Raw genomic sequence first — 16,616 nt, forward strand, 5'->3', positions numbered from 1 at the left:
CAAGCCGCGCCTTTCCCCACTCCTATTGGTCAATCAGAAAGTGACGTGTTGATTCGCTTGCCCTGTCTGGAGTGTTCCTGAAAATAGACAGCCAATTTGAGCTACTTGTGCAAAGCTAAAAACACCACAATATTATTTACAATAGTCAAACATAGTTGTCTTCTTTCAGGAATATATCGGCAGTCACAAGACCACACTTCCTCCATCGTCTGCAATTCTACCATGGTCGGTGTTAAAGTGATTGGGAGTGATCCGGAATTTCTACCGGAGCTAGCGGCCGCCGGCTCGAGGCTCGCGGTGGTAAAGTTCACAATGGCCGGGTAAGACCCACGTTGGAGTCCGTCCTACAATCAGCTATGTCTCTTTAACACAGACCCCTTGTTCACGAATGGTCAGCATTTACTAGTTAGAAGAAATGCCATTAACGGTGTAGATCTGTATCTGAAAACTAAAAACATGTATGATATATCTATTGGTTAGCATTATGCTAATGTTAGCTTTTCTAGCTGAGTTGCTTACAATGACATTGCACTATTACGTTCGGTCACTTGTCTTTGGGACATTGTGAAATCTAATATAATGGCTAATAATGTATAATGTATTTAGAGAATAGAACATCAGATTGTTGATCACCACTTAAAAGGCATGGGCTCTACGAAATTGTCAAATTTGCTTTAGTTGTCCAGTATTTTGACACTTGGTAAATATCTCGTGTGTTTGCCAATCAGTCATTCTGCCAAATTATACGTGTTCAATATTTAACTTCTTGATTTCATGATGAGAATTGACTGCATATTTTGGTCACTTAATTAGCAATGACCCAAACTCTAGAGAAATAATAATAATAGTAATAATAATTTAACTGTGGTCACATTAGTCAGATACTCATATCAAGACTAGGATGCATACAGAAGAGTACAACTTTATTTAGTTTGTAACAAAATGTAGTTCTGCTACATGCAAGATAGATATTTTATTGTATAAAGTGAGTATAGTCATTAACATTCACTTGAGTACTTCTTTGTGACTACAGCATGTTAATAATATGTTCTGCTTGCCCCTCAGGTGCCGGCCATGTGTCAGAATAGCTCCAGCGTTCAACATGTTGAGTAATAAGTATCCCCAGGTTGTCTTCCTTGAAGTTGATGTCCATGTCTGTCCGGTCAGTCTGATCTCAAACACACCAAATATGGTGCATCATTTCTTAAAATGACGAAATAATTCCCTCCAGATTGAAATAGCAAAAGAGATGTGGTTTGCAAACATTGCATCTGTAAAATTCTTTCTCCTCACACCTCATCGAACTTTTTTTTTTCTTTTAATCTGTGATGTTCACACATTAAATAATTACGTTTTTTACGAGATGAAGTTTTCACATGGATTGTGAATTCTGACATTTGTCAACTCACATACTCTCTCTTTCCTAGACAACAAAGGAATCCAACAACATATCAGCCACACCGACGTTCTTATTCTTCAGGAACAGGGATCGGGTCGACCAGTATCAAGGAGCAGATGCAGCCGGTCTTGAGGACAAAATCAAACAGCTCACAGAGAACGATCCAGGAAACAGCGAGGACTCTGACATTCCAAAGGGATATGTAAGTGGGCATCATTTTGTCACATATAAACTATTTCATCGCAAAGTTGCACCATTATTGCCGGCTTTTATGCTGACTTTCCAAATAAAGCTAAAATGCAGTATAGTCCGTTATTTTGGTTCCAGATGGACCTCATGCCTTTTGTCAACAAAGCCGGCTGCGAATGCCTCAACGAGAGCGATGACTGTGGCTTTGACAACTGCTTACTGAAAGACTCGTCCTACCTGGAGTCAGATTGTGATGAACAGGTAAGAACCCTAACCGAAAACAAACCAGAGCAACAGGTTAATTTCACATTCTCCGGATATTAACCAAAACCGGCCATCGACAAGCAATGTTTTTGTGTTGATGTGACCGCTATAAGGACGTGGTAATATTTGAATAATCGCTCTGTTTTTTGCAGTTGCTGATAACTATCGCCTTCAACCAGCCTGTGAAGCTCTTCTCCATGAAGTTGCTGTCCTCAGAGTTTGGTGAGTATGTTTGTACTGATCTCCACTTCAGTCAATTGTACTGTCCTCAAGAATGTTAAACAATATTTTCTATATTTGCCTTCTTTTCTGTCTATTCATCATTTTTCCACCCATGCTAAATGTTGTATGCCTTGTCTGTGTACCAGCCCAGTCCCCTAAAGTGGTGAAGATATTCATCAATCTCCCACGCTCGATGGGTTTCGACGATGCTGAACGAAACGAAGCCACCCAAACTCTGGAACTGGCGGAGGAAGACTACAAAGACGATGGAATCATTCCACTGCGCTATGTCAAGTTTCAGAATGTGCAGAGTGTAACGGTAAGAACCAGTGTCTATGTCTTACTGAACCTTGATATAAACACAATCATTCCCACTTGACTAGAAAAATGCATTTCCATTATATTTTTGTCTTTTTTTCTACCCATTCACCAGTTGTTCATCAAATCAAACCAGGGAGATGAGGAGACAACAAAAATAAACTACTTGACATTCATTGGTACTCCAGTACAGGCCACCAACATGAATGACTTCAAAAGGGTATGTTTCTATCACAACAAATAGAGCAATTGTGTAAAATCTTTAGTAATAAATGAATGGTCTATTCATGCAGGTTGTGGGAAAGAAAGGAGAGAGTCACTGATGGTAGGAAAGAGGAGGCTGCTGATATTTTAAAGGACTTTTCCCTTTGCCAAAGCTGCCACACTTCATGCAGACATCGACACATACCACACAAAGACGCACTCACACTCCTCAACTCGTGAATTAAAGAATTATCAGTGTCTGGGGACTCTCAGTCTATAAACATTTGTATTGTAATTCAAATTAAAAATCCTGTAAATAAAACAGTCCTTTTGCAAAGGCATGTGTGTCTTTTCTGATTTTCTGGCAACTCTTCATGATACAAGAGCTTGTAGATCCTTTAGTTAAGCAGATCCTTTATGGATCCTAGTACAAGTTCAGAAAAAAATGTAACATGTTGAAGTTCATGCTGGAATATCAAAATATTTATCACAGGAGCAAAATTGCATTAAAACGATGTGTTCCGATTTTCTTGTTAATATTGGGCGGGTATTTAAGAATGCAAAATAAACACGCATGATTTTTTTAATCAAATACGTTTGGAAATATATATATAGAATCAACCTTAAACATTGCTCAAGTACCACCAAAACAAGAGCTGGTTTTCTTAAAAAATATATTTAAAATTATTATAAACCACTGAAACGTTATGCACATTTTGATCATTACACTGCACTTAAAGAAACAAACTGATACCAAAATGTTTCAGTGCACACAAAACGAGCTGTTCAAAAACGCATGGAAAGTAAAATCTGACTGAACTGCACTCATCAAACATACTTTACTTGGTTTAAAAAAAAAAAAGTAATAAAACACAGTGGATGACAAGCACTCAATGACGCAAGCTGTGCACTTTTATTTTGAAATAAACACCCGGATGCGTTTAGGTTCTTAGCCTAACTATGACTCGTGATCATCTGACTGACCGTCACGCAAAGGATTGCCAGAGCTAAAAGCTCATAACAAGCAGCGATTTTTTTCGTTTTTATTTATTACCGACTGAGATCTTCTCGCCTTAATTCAATACGAAGGAGATGCACCAGTGATCTGTTGTTTTGGGTGCGTATCCATGACCTTAAGCGCTACATTTTATCCTATGAGCTGCGCTTTAGCAACCCGGAAGTCCCGACATAACAGTTTGGCTTTAGTGCGGCATAGCATCTTTGTAGCCGCTGTTGTCTGTATAAAACGCATAAATAAGGGGGCAATGAAAATGGAGTAATGTGTAGTGGATTGAATCACTTACGACATCCCTTTAATATGCACTTCTGCCTTAGCTGCACTTCATTGATTACTACTGCCACTCAATTATTCTGTCATCAACATTCCTCTGATTAAACATAATTCTAATTTCTATCCGAGTCAATGGATGCAATACATATGTAACGAGTACTGCACCAACTAAATTGAACTGACGGTACGTCACTTCAACAAACCCTCTTGAATTTGTGGTCGTGCTGCTGCATGCTATCTCTTTGGGAGCTATAAATCGCTTTATATGTATGCGCAAATTAAGTGAGCGATCAATGTGTGTTTCTATAACGGAAATGCGATGACTATTGTTAATAATTCCTGCATGCAACTGAGCATGATCATGTTACTGACAGCACATAATAGCACTGTTATTGGTGTTGTTGGTGGTGGTGACAGTGGTGTGTATGTTATGTACAGGTTTCGGTGTATACAGTGATCCCTCGCTACTTCGCGTTTCGTTTATCGCGGCTTCACTACATCGCGGCTTTTTTTTTTTTTTCAAAATTAACAAACATTTAAAAGTCAAAATAAAGCTTCTATATTGAGGAAACGTGTGTCTAACCTTTAGGACAATGTAGTATTGCTCCAAATGTTTGTTTACATTCCTTTAGAAGTCAGTTTTCGCGTGTTAGCACGATCACGAATTAGCATCTTTCCGCTAACTCGTTGGCCTGCCCAGTACTTCTTGTTGGTGACCGTACTTCGCGGATTTCACTTATCGCGGGCGGTTTTTGGAACCGATTATCTGCGAAAAACGAGGGATTACTGTACTTAACTCCCCCGAAACAAATGTGAAGCTTTTATTTGTGTTGACGAACCCTTTTAATTATTGAATGCTAGTTGTCCATAATGATAAAATCCTCTGAATATGATGTATGTGTTTACAAGTAGTTTTATTTTGGGCAATTTTCCATAGTGTAGTGAAAATATCCATTGGTCAGCATATATTTGTTGGACAGTTCTTTGAAATGTGCAATTTATTTATACTTTTTGTGTGTTTACTAACATTCGTTTCAACTCAACTCTACCAGACAATCCAGCACAATGTCAGGGAACAACCTGGTTCTACCTATTGTACTATGGGGCCGCACCGCTCCAACCCACTGTATCAGCAGCCTGTTGGTGATGGATGACTTTAGCACAATCATCACTGGTTGCCATGACGGACAGATCTGCCTTTGGGACATGACGCCGGAGCTGGAGGTAGTGATAAGATCACATACTTTATTCTTTCTCTGTTGTTTGGTAGGGAAATCTGCTCCATGGGAGACAACGATCGAGAACCACGGTCAAAGACGATGCAAATTATTGACTCAAAATTGCTCTCTTTTTGCAAAAATTCTAATAATGTAGTGACCCAAAATCAAATGTTGAGCAAAGCTGAATTATTAGCATCTCATCAAGCATACAACCACAATAGCAAGAGATAATGGGTGTTATACATTGAGGTGCTCCTTCAAAAGATTCATTTGGTTACAATTTCAAATTCCAACTGGGTGTATTATACAAACCGTGGACATACGGCAAGCTACTGATTTTAATCAATGATTTTTGGAACAACATAGCAGTTATTGCTGTTATCCAGGATGGACACACAGATTAACACACACTCGGAACGAGTTGAGTCAATGTTGTTTCAGTGGTGTGTCCTACTGACAGAAATTTATCAAAATATCCCCCTAGAGCAGGGGTGTCAAACTCAATTTTTTCGCGAGCCGCATTGTAGTCATAGCTTCTTTCGGAGGGCCATTATGACTGTCAACCCAAATAAATGGATGAGCACCTCATATTATATACAGTAAAAGCTACAAAACAAACTGACAAATAACTTGTTTTCGAATCAGACTAGTCAAATATTAAAAAAAAAAAGATATTAAAAGTGAAGACAATTTGCAATTCTAGTAATGACACGAATTTGATGCACAATTTGTCTTCGTGGGCCACATAACATGATGTGGTGGGTCGTATCTGGCCCCCGGGCCTTGAGTTTGACACCTGTGCCCTAGAAATTTCCTTTAAAATCTATTAGTTTACAAGCGGTCTTTCGCTACAAAGCCAGACCTTCGTTAGCCCTGCAATCATGCTGGATTTAAGCCATTCCTTGCTGCTTACAGGTTTAATTGTCTTTGTTTCCATTTCGTCAGATTTGTCCCAGGGCCATGTTGTTTGGTCATACGGCCTCCATCACGTGTCTGTCTAAAGCGAGCGCCTGCAGTGATAAACAGTACATTGTCAGTGCGTCAGAGAGTGGGTGAGTATTTATTATTATTATTTTTTTTTTTTATATTTATTTATTTATTTGTTTGTTTTTTTTGTCTCCAGGGAGATGTGCTTATGGGATGTAAATGATGGCCGCTGTATTGAATTTACAAAACTGGCTTGTGCTCACACCGGCATACAGGTAAATTCATTTATAATACGCATTGTGTATTGTCTAAACAGACAAACATTCAAAGATAAGTCTCTTTCTAACAGTTACTATTAAATTCTCATATCACAAAAATAGCATGGAATGCGCTCGTGTTGAAATAACAATCATTAATGAGATTGAACACCTTCCATTTCTTCATCTTTTGTTCTGTTTTTTTCCTGTGACTTTTCCTCTGTGATTGTCTAGTTCTATCAGTTCACAATCAGTACTCAGCGAGAAGGTCGCCTCCTCTGTCATGGTCACTACCCAGAGATTCTTGTGGTAGATGCCACCAGTCTGGAGGTGTTATATTCGCTGGTGTCCAAAATCTCCCCAGACTGGATCAGCTCCATGAGTATTATCCGATCACACCGCACACAAGGTTTAAAGATACTATTCAGTTATTCTTATTTATCATTTTGTCCTGAATGAAATATCTGTGCGAACATGCAGTGTTTTTTTATAAGGTTACGGAGAGGTGTTCACATAAGTAGCTGTCTTGAGTTTAATCTGTTTAATATGTACTCGGTGTATTCGGCAGGTGGTTTTACTTCCTGCTTACTCTATCTGTGTTGCAAGACTTTGCACTTTAATCATGCAAAATTTGTTTGTGATTGTAACACTTTCTTGAACTACATTTTCTAATGTTTGTAATTGGTCATCATTTGCAAATGTTTACTAGGACTGTTAGTAATTGATTTAATTTGCATGCAAAAATGTAATTTACACAGCAGATTAAAATTACAGTACTACACATTGGTTGTATCTTTATAGAGATCCAAACTTGCATGATGACTGATTGAGTTTTTTTCTCCAGAGGACACAGTTGTGGCAGTGGCAGTAACAGGCATTTTAAAAGTCTGGATCATCACAGCAGAGGTCAACAGGATGCAGGTAGGCGTGATTGTTCATTCAGAAAGTGGAAATCCCTTATTTTATGTTTACAAAAACATATCATCATAAAGATATTCATGAAAAATAAAAAATGTACTCGCAGGACCTGGACCCGGTGTTTGAAGAAGAGTCCAAACCCATTTACTGTCAGGGTTGTCGGAGTATTTCCTTCTGTACGTTCACTCAGAGCAGCCTGCTGGTGGTCTGCTCCAAGTTCTGGAGGGTAAGAGATGCCCCTCTAAACAAAGTGTTGATCATGCGGATTAGTGGAGGAAAAACACCATTTAGCCTTAAATCGAATATCTTTTTGTTGGTCAGGTTTTTGATGCAGGAGACTATTCACTGCTCTGCTCCGTGGCCAGTGACAATGACAAGGCCTGGGCTGGAGGAGAGTTCATTGCAGCAGACAAAGTCATCATCTGGACTGAAGACGGCTGCAGTCACATCTATAACTTACCAGCCAGGTATATTTGCAATTAACCCAACTTCATCATCATCTACATCATCGTCAACCAGAAAATCGCATAAAAGACTAATATAGATAAAAAAAAAAATTTACCTCCCTTTTTATTTTAATCTCCATCTGTTTTTCCAGCTGTCTCCCTGCTAGTGTGCATTTCCGAAGTGATGTGGGCAAAAAAGAAGGCTCAGTCCCGCCACTGATCTACACCATAGAGAATCTAACAGACAATCAGGTCAGTTATTGAGCTTTATTGATCAACACAAGTTAATTGTCTGATTGGTCACATGTCTCTAACTTCTGTTACTTTCCAGCTCCTGATATGTCCTCCTGTGACTTGCTTCTTTTTTGGTCGACGGGAGCCTTTCCACAAGCTACTTATCCAGGGAGACTCTGCAGGCAGACTGTCTTTGTGGAGCATCCCGGACTCTTCGCCTCCACGGCCACTGTCGACTCCTGCAGGTAAGGACGAATGAGACATCAAAACTACACCTGAACGTGCAGATGTATGAGAGTGGGAGCGAGTTCACATCCAAACAACAGCTCTGAGAGGCTATTCTGATTTAATGGAAATAAATGCAAGTAGAAGCTGTCTCAAAAACTCAGAAAACAATAGAAAATAATTTCTTTGTACCGTATTTTCTGGACTATAAAGCGCACCGGACTATAAGGCGCACCTTCAATGAATGGCCCATTTTAAAACTTTGTCCTTATATAAGGCACACCGGACTATCAGGCGCACCATTAATGCATCAGGTCCGATTTTTAATCCAAATCAAATCATTCTCCATTTTATCTTTTTTATTTCAACTACAGACGCAACAAATTACTTTATAATCACAAAATAATGATCCATAGTCTTTTTGATTCATAATTCATGGTCTTCAGCGGGCCACTTTTGAATGATTTCATGACACTATGCTTCGGGCCAGTTTAAATTTAGTAACTTGGTCCATATATAAGGCGCACTGGACTATAAGGCGCACTGTCGGCTTTTGAGAAAATTTTAGGTTTTTAGGTGCGCCTTATAGTCCGGAAAATACGGTAGTTGAAAATGTCAATAGTTTTTTGCAAATTAATTTTGAAGACCCCCCCCCCCATGCTTTTGCCGGAGCACTCGTGTGTATCCCGGGACCATAATTTGAGATTCCTTGCTCTACACAATTGAATTAGCAACTTCAAATTATTTTATAACGTCTGTCTGTATATCTTCCTCTCTGTAGAGTTGCAAGTCTCATCCACCATCAGTCTCCAGGAGGCGTTTAATAAATTGATGCCTGTTTCTTCTGGTATCATTGACCAGCTCAGCATTCTCCCCAACAAAGAGGAACCCATTAAGGTTGGACCCAGTGCGGGAATGTTTATTTTCATACAGGAGTTTGAAATTTAAATGTATGATGGAGTGTTAGCTTCTGTTTGCTCATTAAAATGCATGTGCTTTCCTTCTTCAGGTGACGGCTAGCGTCTACATCCCCTCCCAGGGTCGACTAGTGTGTGGAAGAGAAGATGGCAGCATTATTTTGGTTCCGGCTACTCAAACCGCTATCGTTCAGTTGCTGCAAGGAGAACACATGCTTAGGAGAGGTGAAAGAAGAGATTTTTTTTGGGAGGGGGTGGACTGCTCGCACTGTATTGAAATGACAGAATTGATGGCAAACTTTTGCCAAGGACAGATTTTTTTTTTTTTAGGAAAGGCAACGCTCCACCTTTGTAAGATTTATTTGCATGTTTTCTGCAGGATGGCCACCCCATCGTACTCTACGAGGTCACAGGAATAAAGTGACGTGCGTCCTGTATCCATACCAGATATCGCCCCGCTACGACCAGCGCTCTTTGGTGTCGGGTGGGGTCGACTTCTCTGTCATTGTGTGGGACATTTTCACTGGAGAGATGAAGCACATATTCTGTGTCCATGGAGGAGAGATCACCCAGCTCATTGTCCCACCAGAAAATTGCAGCGTGAGTCCTGCTTCAAGTGACTTTGTCTTTCAAGATCTTTTTTGGTTTGGGATTTCTACTGCCTTATTCCCCGCACACTTTTGTTTGATTTTAAAATGAATGTTTTGATAGATTGAAGATCATTGGTAGTGACATTTTTCAAATAGAGGGCTTTCATTAAGCTGGCACTGGTTCAGTGCCTGGTCATGAAGCCCATTTAACAGTCATTCACTACCAAAGATATATATGTTTTTACAGACTTCACACATTCAATCCCAGGTACTTACTTATATACTCCCCCCCCCTCCAAAGTTGTGAAAATGTTTGGTACTGAATGAGTTAAAATAACATAACCAGTCCAGTTTCTGCCCCGGGTTCAAGTCAGCAAGGATCGAGTGAAGTCTATACACAATATTAAGGTTGAAAACTTTTGGTTTACACAGTTTGTAGTCATTAAGTGATTTGTTTGGCACATTTGTTTTTTATTTGAGCGTGGTTCTGGAATTGGCTGGGTACAAACCTGTGCTGTTTACCTAAAAGGAATCAGCATCACCACATCACTAACAGTGCAGGAATGTGGTATTGAAAAAAAAAAAGATGTTTGTCCATTATTGAAAAATCTTTGGCCTTGTTTTCTTTGCAGACTCGGGTGCAACACTGTGTCTGCTCCGTTGCCAGTGACCACTCGGTTGGCCTGCTCAGTCTTAGGGAAAGGAAGTGCATCATGCTTGCATCGCGGCACTTGTTTCCAATCCAGGTCATCAAGTGGCGCCCTGCTGATGACTACCTTGTTGTTGGATGCTCTGATGGCTCTGTTTATGTCTGGCAGATGGATACAGGTGAGAGTTGTCAAACAGTGAACCCCCTTTTATTGCGGGGGCCAGACTCCACCAAAATAAATGAAAATTGAAGCATATTTACACTTATGAAAACAAATTTATTAACACACAAGTATTTTTTTAGGGCATTTTCTGTCTCGCTCGCACAATTCTCCAATTACAACATAAGGAGCGCAAGTCTAAATTTGGACTTCTCTGTATACTGTACTGTAAATACCCATTAAAACAATCTCTTGGGTATAGTAGAGCAGTGAGCAATAAACTGCAATACAGTGGCGGAACACTGTGTTTGCATTGATTAGTTGGCAACTTGTCTGCTAATGAAATTTTAAATGATTACTTTAGTGCAGTAATCTCTCAGATGTCAGCTAATTCCAAAGCATATAAGATAAATTTAATACATATTCCAACGCAATTGTACATTATAGTATATAATTGTATATTATAGTATATACATACGTATCTATTATATAGTACATACAATTAGATCTAATGTTATTACTAATGTAGCTAGCAAATTATCTTAGTTTAACATACTATTTAAGATGTACAAATGTAAAATTGGTTTGAATGCAGCTATAAAATGATATCCCTGTGTGCGTGAGTGTGTACATGTATGTGTGCGTGTTTGGGGCCTGAGTGAGCTGTAGTGTTGAGCGATTGCAGGGTAACTGAGTGTGAAATTAAAGAGTGTGTACGAGACAGCGAATGAGAAAAAGCGCATGTGTACACTATGTGTATGTGAAAAAGAAAGAAAGAGAGCCAAAGCGCTGTCGGAAAAAAAGTGTGTGTGCGCGCCGTGGCACCATTACACGTCTGATGCCTGAGTCTACACAAAAACACACACACTATCAGACACTCACTCTCTCTCTGACACACACGCGCACAGGATAATGGTGCCACTTGTCTTCTCACTCAATACTTAGAGCCAATCCCGATATCAGGTCTGTCTGCAGCTAATGGGGTCTCCTCTAAACCTCTCTCTTTTGTAAGTGCAGCCAGTGATAACTGTGACCTGCACCACATTGAAGACAGTAGGTGATGGGAGTGAGTATTATAAAACCAAGGTCTGGGCGGTGCAAAATACTAGGTATTGATAAAAATACGGTGATAAGAGCTGGTAAATGAGGTGATTGAAAGATAAACAACAAACACAAAGTGTGTCCCTACAACGGAACATGACGGTAAATTAACCTGCAACAAGCGTCCTCTTCTTATCATTTTAATGTTCTGTTAAGCTTCCCAGGTCTCCTAACTTGCTCACTATCTGATCCGTTAATGTTTGCAGGAGCCTTGGACCGCTGTGTGATGGGTATAACAGCCGTAGAGATCCTCAATGCCTGTGATGAGCTGGCTCCGGCCACCGTCGATGCCTTGAGCCATTCGGCAGTGAACCTGAAGCAGGCAATGACTCGCCGGAGCCTGGCGGCACTCAAGAACATGGCTCAGCACAAACTACAAACACTTGCCACCAATCTGCTGGCGGCAGACAATGCTGACAAGGTAAAGTCATATTTCAATGAAGTACTGCAGTGTAGGATCTAGGAAGTAAGGATTGTATTGAAATTTAATGAGACAAGTATCTGTTGTCTACTTATTGTCAGAATGCTGAGACAATCTTTTAGTCTTGTTTCAACCCAAAAAAAAAAAAAATTAAATCCTTACCTTTTTTGCAGCACCTAATAGCATTGCTCAAAGTGTGTTTGTATATACAATACGCTATGCAATCTTTTTAGATCTCCTCATTATTTAGGATTTATCAATACATTTCTTGAAATAGACATTCCACTTTTTCAACTGATATTTTCTCATAAATATGCTTTTGCACAATGTACAAACCCCACTTGAAGATGAAGTTTTGACATTGTCTGAAATAAAAGGAGAGTACAAAGATTTGCAAATGCTTCTATAAAGTACACAAAGAGTAAAACAAAATAACATGAAGTCATAGAGAGAAGTTTGTACGACTTGTCCCAAAATAACTAATTAGCTTACTTCTTTTTCAAGCTCGAGATTCGTTAGAAACCAAAACCAAATCAAACAACCAGAAGCGGAATCATCTAAATTCAAACCTCGACCTACAATTCTTTTATAGTTGACCCTGAAGTTGTTGAATAAAATTTTAGCATTCATGGTTGTCCTTCACATACCTTTTGCTCGGTATATTTTTATATATTTCATCCATTGTGTTTTATTGGAGCGGTTTTCCTCGTATTGCCTCATAATCACAGCTCTTGAAAAGGCCAACGCTCAACAACTGCCTTTTTCCTCCCTTGCTAGATTACAAATACATCACTGTTATTTTTTGTTGTTGTTTTTTTTTTGTTTCCTCCTACCCTAGGGTTATTTCTCTTGTATAACTATAGGCATTACAGGTCAAAACCATCCACCATCCCCCGCGTGAGTGGCTTTCTATACTCCCCTGCCGTGTGTGATGAAAGATAATGACCATGAAATGTCATACTATCAACACAAACACTACACCCAGTCAGCTGCAAGCCATCATCTGTGTTTACTGTTACAGCTTGTAGTCAGGTGTAAGAAAGTCAATACGTGACTTTGAGTTTGTCCTCTGGCGTTTCTGCTGAACCTTGTTTTTGTTTTGTTTTTGTTTCAAGGAGAGATACAGTATTGCCCGAGTGAGGGGAAAAAAAATCTAAATAAGATAATTGTTTTTTTTCTTTTCTGGGTTTAATCTATTTAAGGTTGATTTGTTGTTTTACTACTCTGTCACTGTCCAATAGACGTGATTTATTAGGTGGTACATGCGTGGGTCATATTGAAATTTGGGTGCGTAAATCATGATTATGAGCTTGCTACAAAGTCAATGGTCATAGTTCAATTAATCTCGTAATCATAGATTCTGAGTTGGTCGGACTTGAACTGAAAATTGAGAAAGAGCGACTAAGCAAGTAGTCATGAAAATCTTGTGTGCTCTCGCAGTAATGTTTTATGTTTAATTGTATTTTGAGGTCTCGGTTTGGATTAGATTTTTTTTAACGTCTTAATTTAGATGTCATACTTGTCATACTCTTTTTCTTTGCTTTTAAAGTTACCGTAATTAGATTGCAACCCTTATATCCAGTTATCACAGCGCTACTTACATACTCTTTGAAAATAATTGTCCTTTTGGATGTTTTCTGTTTCTGCTGTGTGTCAGAAGGACTCAGGGTAATAGAGCCATTCCCAAATTATTTTTGAGAAGTAATTAATTCTAAGTCCCACCTATACAGAAGTCAGAGGATGTCATGACATACTATGTGTAGGTCTGCAAGTTCCTGCAATGTAAAAAGAAAGAGTATCAATTTGAATTAATAATCAATTTATTAAAGTCAGACTGGCTAATTAATGCATTTTAAAAAATAATCTGTAAATCATTATTTTGATACATGAAAATTGTGAGGATTTGTGTGGAAACTAATTTAAGGGTGTCATGAGGAAAATGGCATGACTGCACTATGGTAGATTACGCACGTATTATGTAATATTTGATACCCACAACCACAAAAGGATTTCTTCTGATTTCTATGTGGAAAGAAAAATTAAAAATACACCCTGTGTGTTAATTTGTACATTTTATTATATAGCTTGTGTGCAGTGGCGTCCTTGACCTTTAGATGGCAATGTTCATCCACTTGAACTAACTGACATTGACACAAGTGCCAGAAGGAGAATGCTGTTTTATTTATATTCAGTTTTTCTTCCTAAAATAATTATTCTAAAATGTATGAGTTTTTAAATATACATTTTCATTCGTAACAACTGTAAGATAGATGATTTAACTGATTAATAATTTTGCGCATTCTGCTGTGTCAGTTATGATTATTTTCTCCTCAAAATGTAATGTAAAAGGTGTCTGTGTTAATTGATTTATTTTTGGAGTGGTTTAAAGAAAATTAATTACAATACACTCTAATTCTGATTTACATTTTTCACCATTCTTCCTAATCTTTAGGGGAACCTGCCCAAATACTCCCACAATGCACTGGTGGTCCAGTCAATGAAGACCAACCTCACGGACCCTGACATGCATGTATTGTTCTTTGACGTGGAAGCAGTGATCATCCAGTTGCTGACAGAAGAAGCTCAGAGGCCAAATCCCATGCTGGTGTCCCCTGAGACACTCCAGAAAAGCCAGGCCGGGGCCGACAAGGGAGGCGCTTTCCTTGCCAACAAGATTTTCAAGCAGGTCAGGCAAAAACACCCAACAATTCACATTTATTAGTAACTATGGCTTCTATTTTTTAACACTTGTGTGGACATTTTCTGACAAAAAATAGGTAAAGGAGACAATGAAGGAGACCATCAAGGAGCACCTGCTGGATGAAGATGAAGAAGAGGAGGAGGAGATGAGGAGACGCGAGGAGAAGTCAAAGTCTCTGAGTCTTCTGGAGTACAACCTGACAATGGACACAGCCAAACTCTTCATGTCCTGCTTGCATGCTTGGGGTCTCAACGAGCAGCTGGACGGGATCTGTCTAGAGAGACTTGGCATGCTCAGACCACACTGCCCCATCTCTTTTGGCCTCATCTCAAGAGGTGGTCACATGTCTCTCATGCTGCCCACCTTCAAGGTATGGATCAATGTGTATGATTGATTAATGATTCCAACACTCATATGCAAATTCCAAAGCTGATTTTTCTTTCTAATAAGCGTTCACCCAATTTGGGGGTATGCTTTGAGCCGCTTTTGCCATCATCTCTGCCTTTGGTTCATTTCTCATCCTCCATTTGTCAGGAGTCTTTGCTGCGGCAGTTGTCGCTTGCAACAGGCCGGAAGCTGACATTGTCAGACATTGTTGGCAAGGGGACATACGGTGTGTCAAGGGCGGTCACTACGCAGCACCTCCTGTCCGTTATTTCTCTGGCCAACACTTTGATGGGCATGACCAATGCCACCTTTGTCGGCGAGCACATGAAAAAGGCACCAGCCAGGTAAGAAATACAGAATCAAATGAGGCTCTCAAAGGCAGCGCTGTCTCCTATGCTCTGGGTGGGAGTTGCATCTAAATCCAGCAAGCACCCAGTCTACTCCATTGATGAAATTGCAGAAGGAAAAATAAATGTCTTCGCTCTCTTGCCAAGACACTGAATTGATAGTATACACGCACAGGAGGCTGCGCACATATACAGTTGTAACAGCAGTATTCATTCAGTCAGAGTTTGCGTGAAGCTGCTTGAGCTCTGATTGTGCTGTAAAAAAAATGTAACGCTAATGGTCGTGGTCTACCTGCTGGAACACAACTAGGCAATTTCATCAACCCTACACAGAAAAATGCCCCGGTAGAGGAAAAAAACACACAAATTAAATGGAGGGGGGGGAAAACACACAAATTACTGTTCAAATGATATTTTTACGTCAACATTTCTGTAGATTAATCCCAGCCAGCCTTTATTTATGGAGTCTAAAGACCAAACCCTTGGCAATAAAATCTTCTGCAGTTAATTTGGACTCCAAGGGCCTGATTTTCTAAGATCCCAATAGGAGTTGCGAAACTGCGTATTTACACTAACAGATTTTGTGACCTTTATTGGATCCTCTTTGTCACATTACTATTATACTGGTAATTTATTTATATTAATGATTTTCAATGACTTTTTTTTATTAATTTATTTTACATTGATGATGTATAAATTTGCTTTATATGTTTTTTACGGCACTATCTATGTGCATCAATGAGATCCGTGCAACCTGCTTTGTCAATTGTCTTTTTGGATATTTGTGTCTCTCTAAAAGTGAGTTTCCCGTGGTATGCTCAGACACAGGATTGTGCCTTTACTTAAAAATTCAACAGACTGAGCATACAAATGCCCTTTTGTGTTTGTGTTTTTTTTTGTGCTCTTCCACCTTTCTCCTGTCCGTTCCTTTAATATTTCATGCCTTGTCTTTGTGATTTCTCCTCCAGGCCTCCCAGACCAGGAGGAACCCCGGAGAGTCCTCGTAGGATGCCGGCCACACCCCCTCAGCCCTCCAACCCGGCGCTACAAGCTCAGATCAAACAAGGTAACTACAAAAGGAGGGGGTGCTTGCTTCACACACCCATGGGGCCCATGCGGGGACATTGGGAGAGAGGCGGGGGCTCATAATGTAGCCTACTGGCAATAAGTCCCGCAGAGACTTAAAAAAAATATATATCACAGAAGGAAGCTGCTGGTGTTTTCTTGTT

At 39.6% G+C, this 16,616-nt stretch overlaps 3 protein-coding genes across 5 annotated transcripts in view; 2 read left to right on the forward strand and 1 right to left on the reverse strand.

The window, feature by feature from the left end:
* LOC119131662 (lymphocyte antigen 75-like) overlaps positions 1-16,616 on the reverse strand; it is a 1,013,224-nt gene that overhangs the window by 814,241 nt on the left and 182,367 nt on the right. The window lies entirely within an intron of this gene.
* Positions 37-2,937, forward strand: txnl1 (thioredoxin-like 1). Of its 2 annotated transcripts, none has more exons than XM_037266442.1 (8): positions 37-320; positions 1,066-1,162; positions 1,428-1,601; positions 1,727-1,849; positions 2,005-2,074; positions 2,221-2,393; positions 2,508-2,612; positions 2,686-2,937. In XM_037266442.1, exons 1-8 carry the CDS (start codon positions 223-225, stop codon positions 2,713-2,715), a joined length of 870 nt encoding a protein of 289 aa, XP_037122337.1. In that variant the 5' UTR covers positions 37-222; the 3' UTR covers positions 2,716-2,937. The 2 variants fall into 2 exon arrangements, with proteins under 2 accessions (XP_037122337.1, XP_037122338.1); XM_037266443.1 differs by lacking the exon at positions 37-320 and adding an exon at positions 372-391.
* Positions 3,555-16,616, forward strand: part of LOC119131695 (WD repeat-containing protein 7) — a 43,112-nt gene continuing 30,050 nt past the window's right edge. For both annotated transcript variants that reach the window (XM_037266331.1, XM_037266332.1), the window contains exons 1-19: positions 3,555-3,713; positions 4,940-5,111; positions 6,053-6,159; positions 6,231-6,309; positions 6,526-6,700; positions 7,136-7,212; positions 7,316-7,435; positions 7,531-7,676; positions 7,808-7,907; positions 7,987-8,134; positions 8,896-9,011; positions 9,124-9,256; positions 9,411-9,631; positions 10,254-10,449; positions 11,738-11,952; positions 14,405-14,638; positions 14,730-15,023; positions 15,188-15,384; positions 16,356-16,453. In XM_037266331.1, coding sequence (XP_037122226.1) covers positions 4,953-5,111; positions 6,053-6,159; positions 6,231-6,309; positions 6,526-6,700; positions 7,136-7,212; positions 7,316-7,435; positions 7,531-7,676; positions 7,808-7,907; positions 7,987-8,134; positions 8,896-9,011; positions 9,124-9,256; positions 9,411-9,631; positions 10,254-10,449; positions 11,738-11,952; positions 14,405-14,638; positions 14,730-15,023; positions 15,188-15,384; positions 16,356-16,453 — 2,815 coding nt within the window. In that variant the 5' untranslated portion in view covers positions 3,555-3,713; positions 4,940-4,952. The remainder of the gene's footprint in view (positions 3,714-4,939; positions 5,112-6,052; positions 6,160-6,230; positions 6,310-6,525; positions 6,701-7,135; positions 7,213-7,315; positions 7,436-7,530; positions 7,677-7,807; positions 7,908-7,986; positions 8,135-8,895; positions 9,012-9,123; positions 9,257-9,410; positions 9,632-10,253; positions 10,450-11,737; positions 11,953-14,404; positions 14,639-14,729; positions 15,024-15,187; positions 15,385-16,355; positions 16,454-16,616) is intronic.

The sequence above is a fragment of the Syngnathus acus genome, chromosome 12 (genome assembly GCF_901709675.1).
Source record: "Syngnathus acus chromosome 12, fSynAcu1.2, whole genome shotgun sequence".
NCBI lineage: Eukaryota > Metazoa > Chordata > Actinopteri > Syngnathiformes > Syngnathidae > Syngnathus > Syngnathus acus.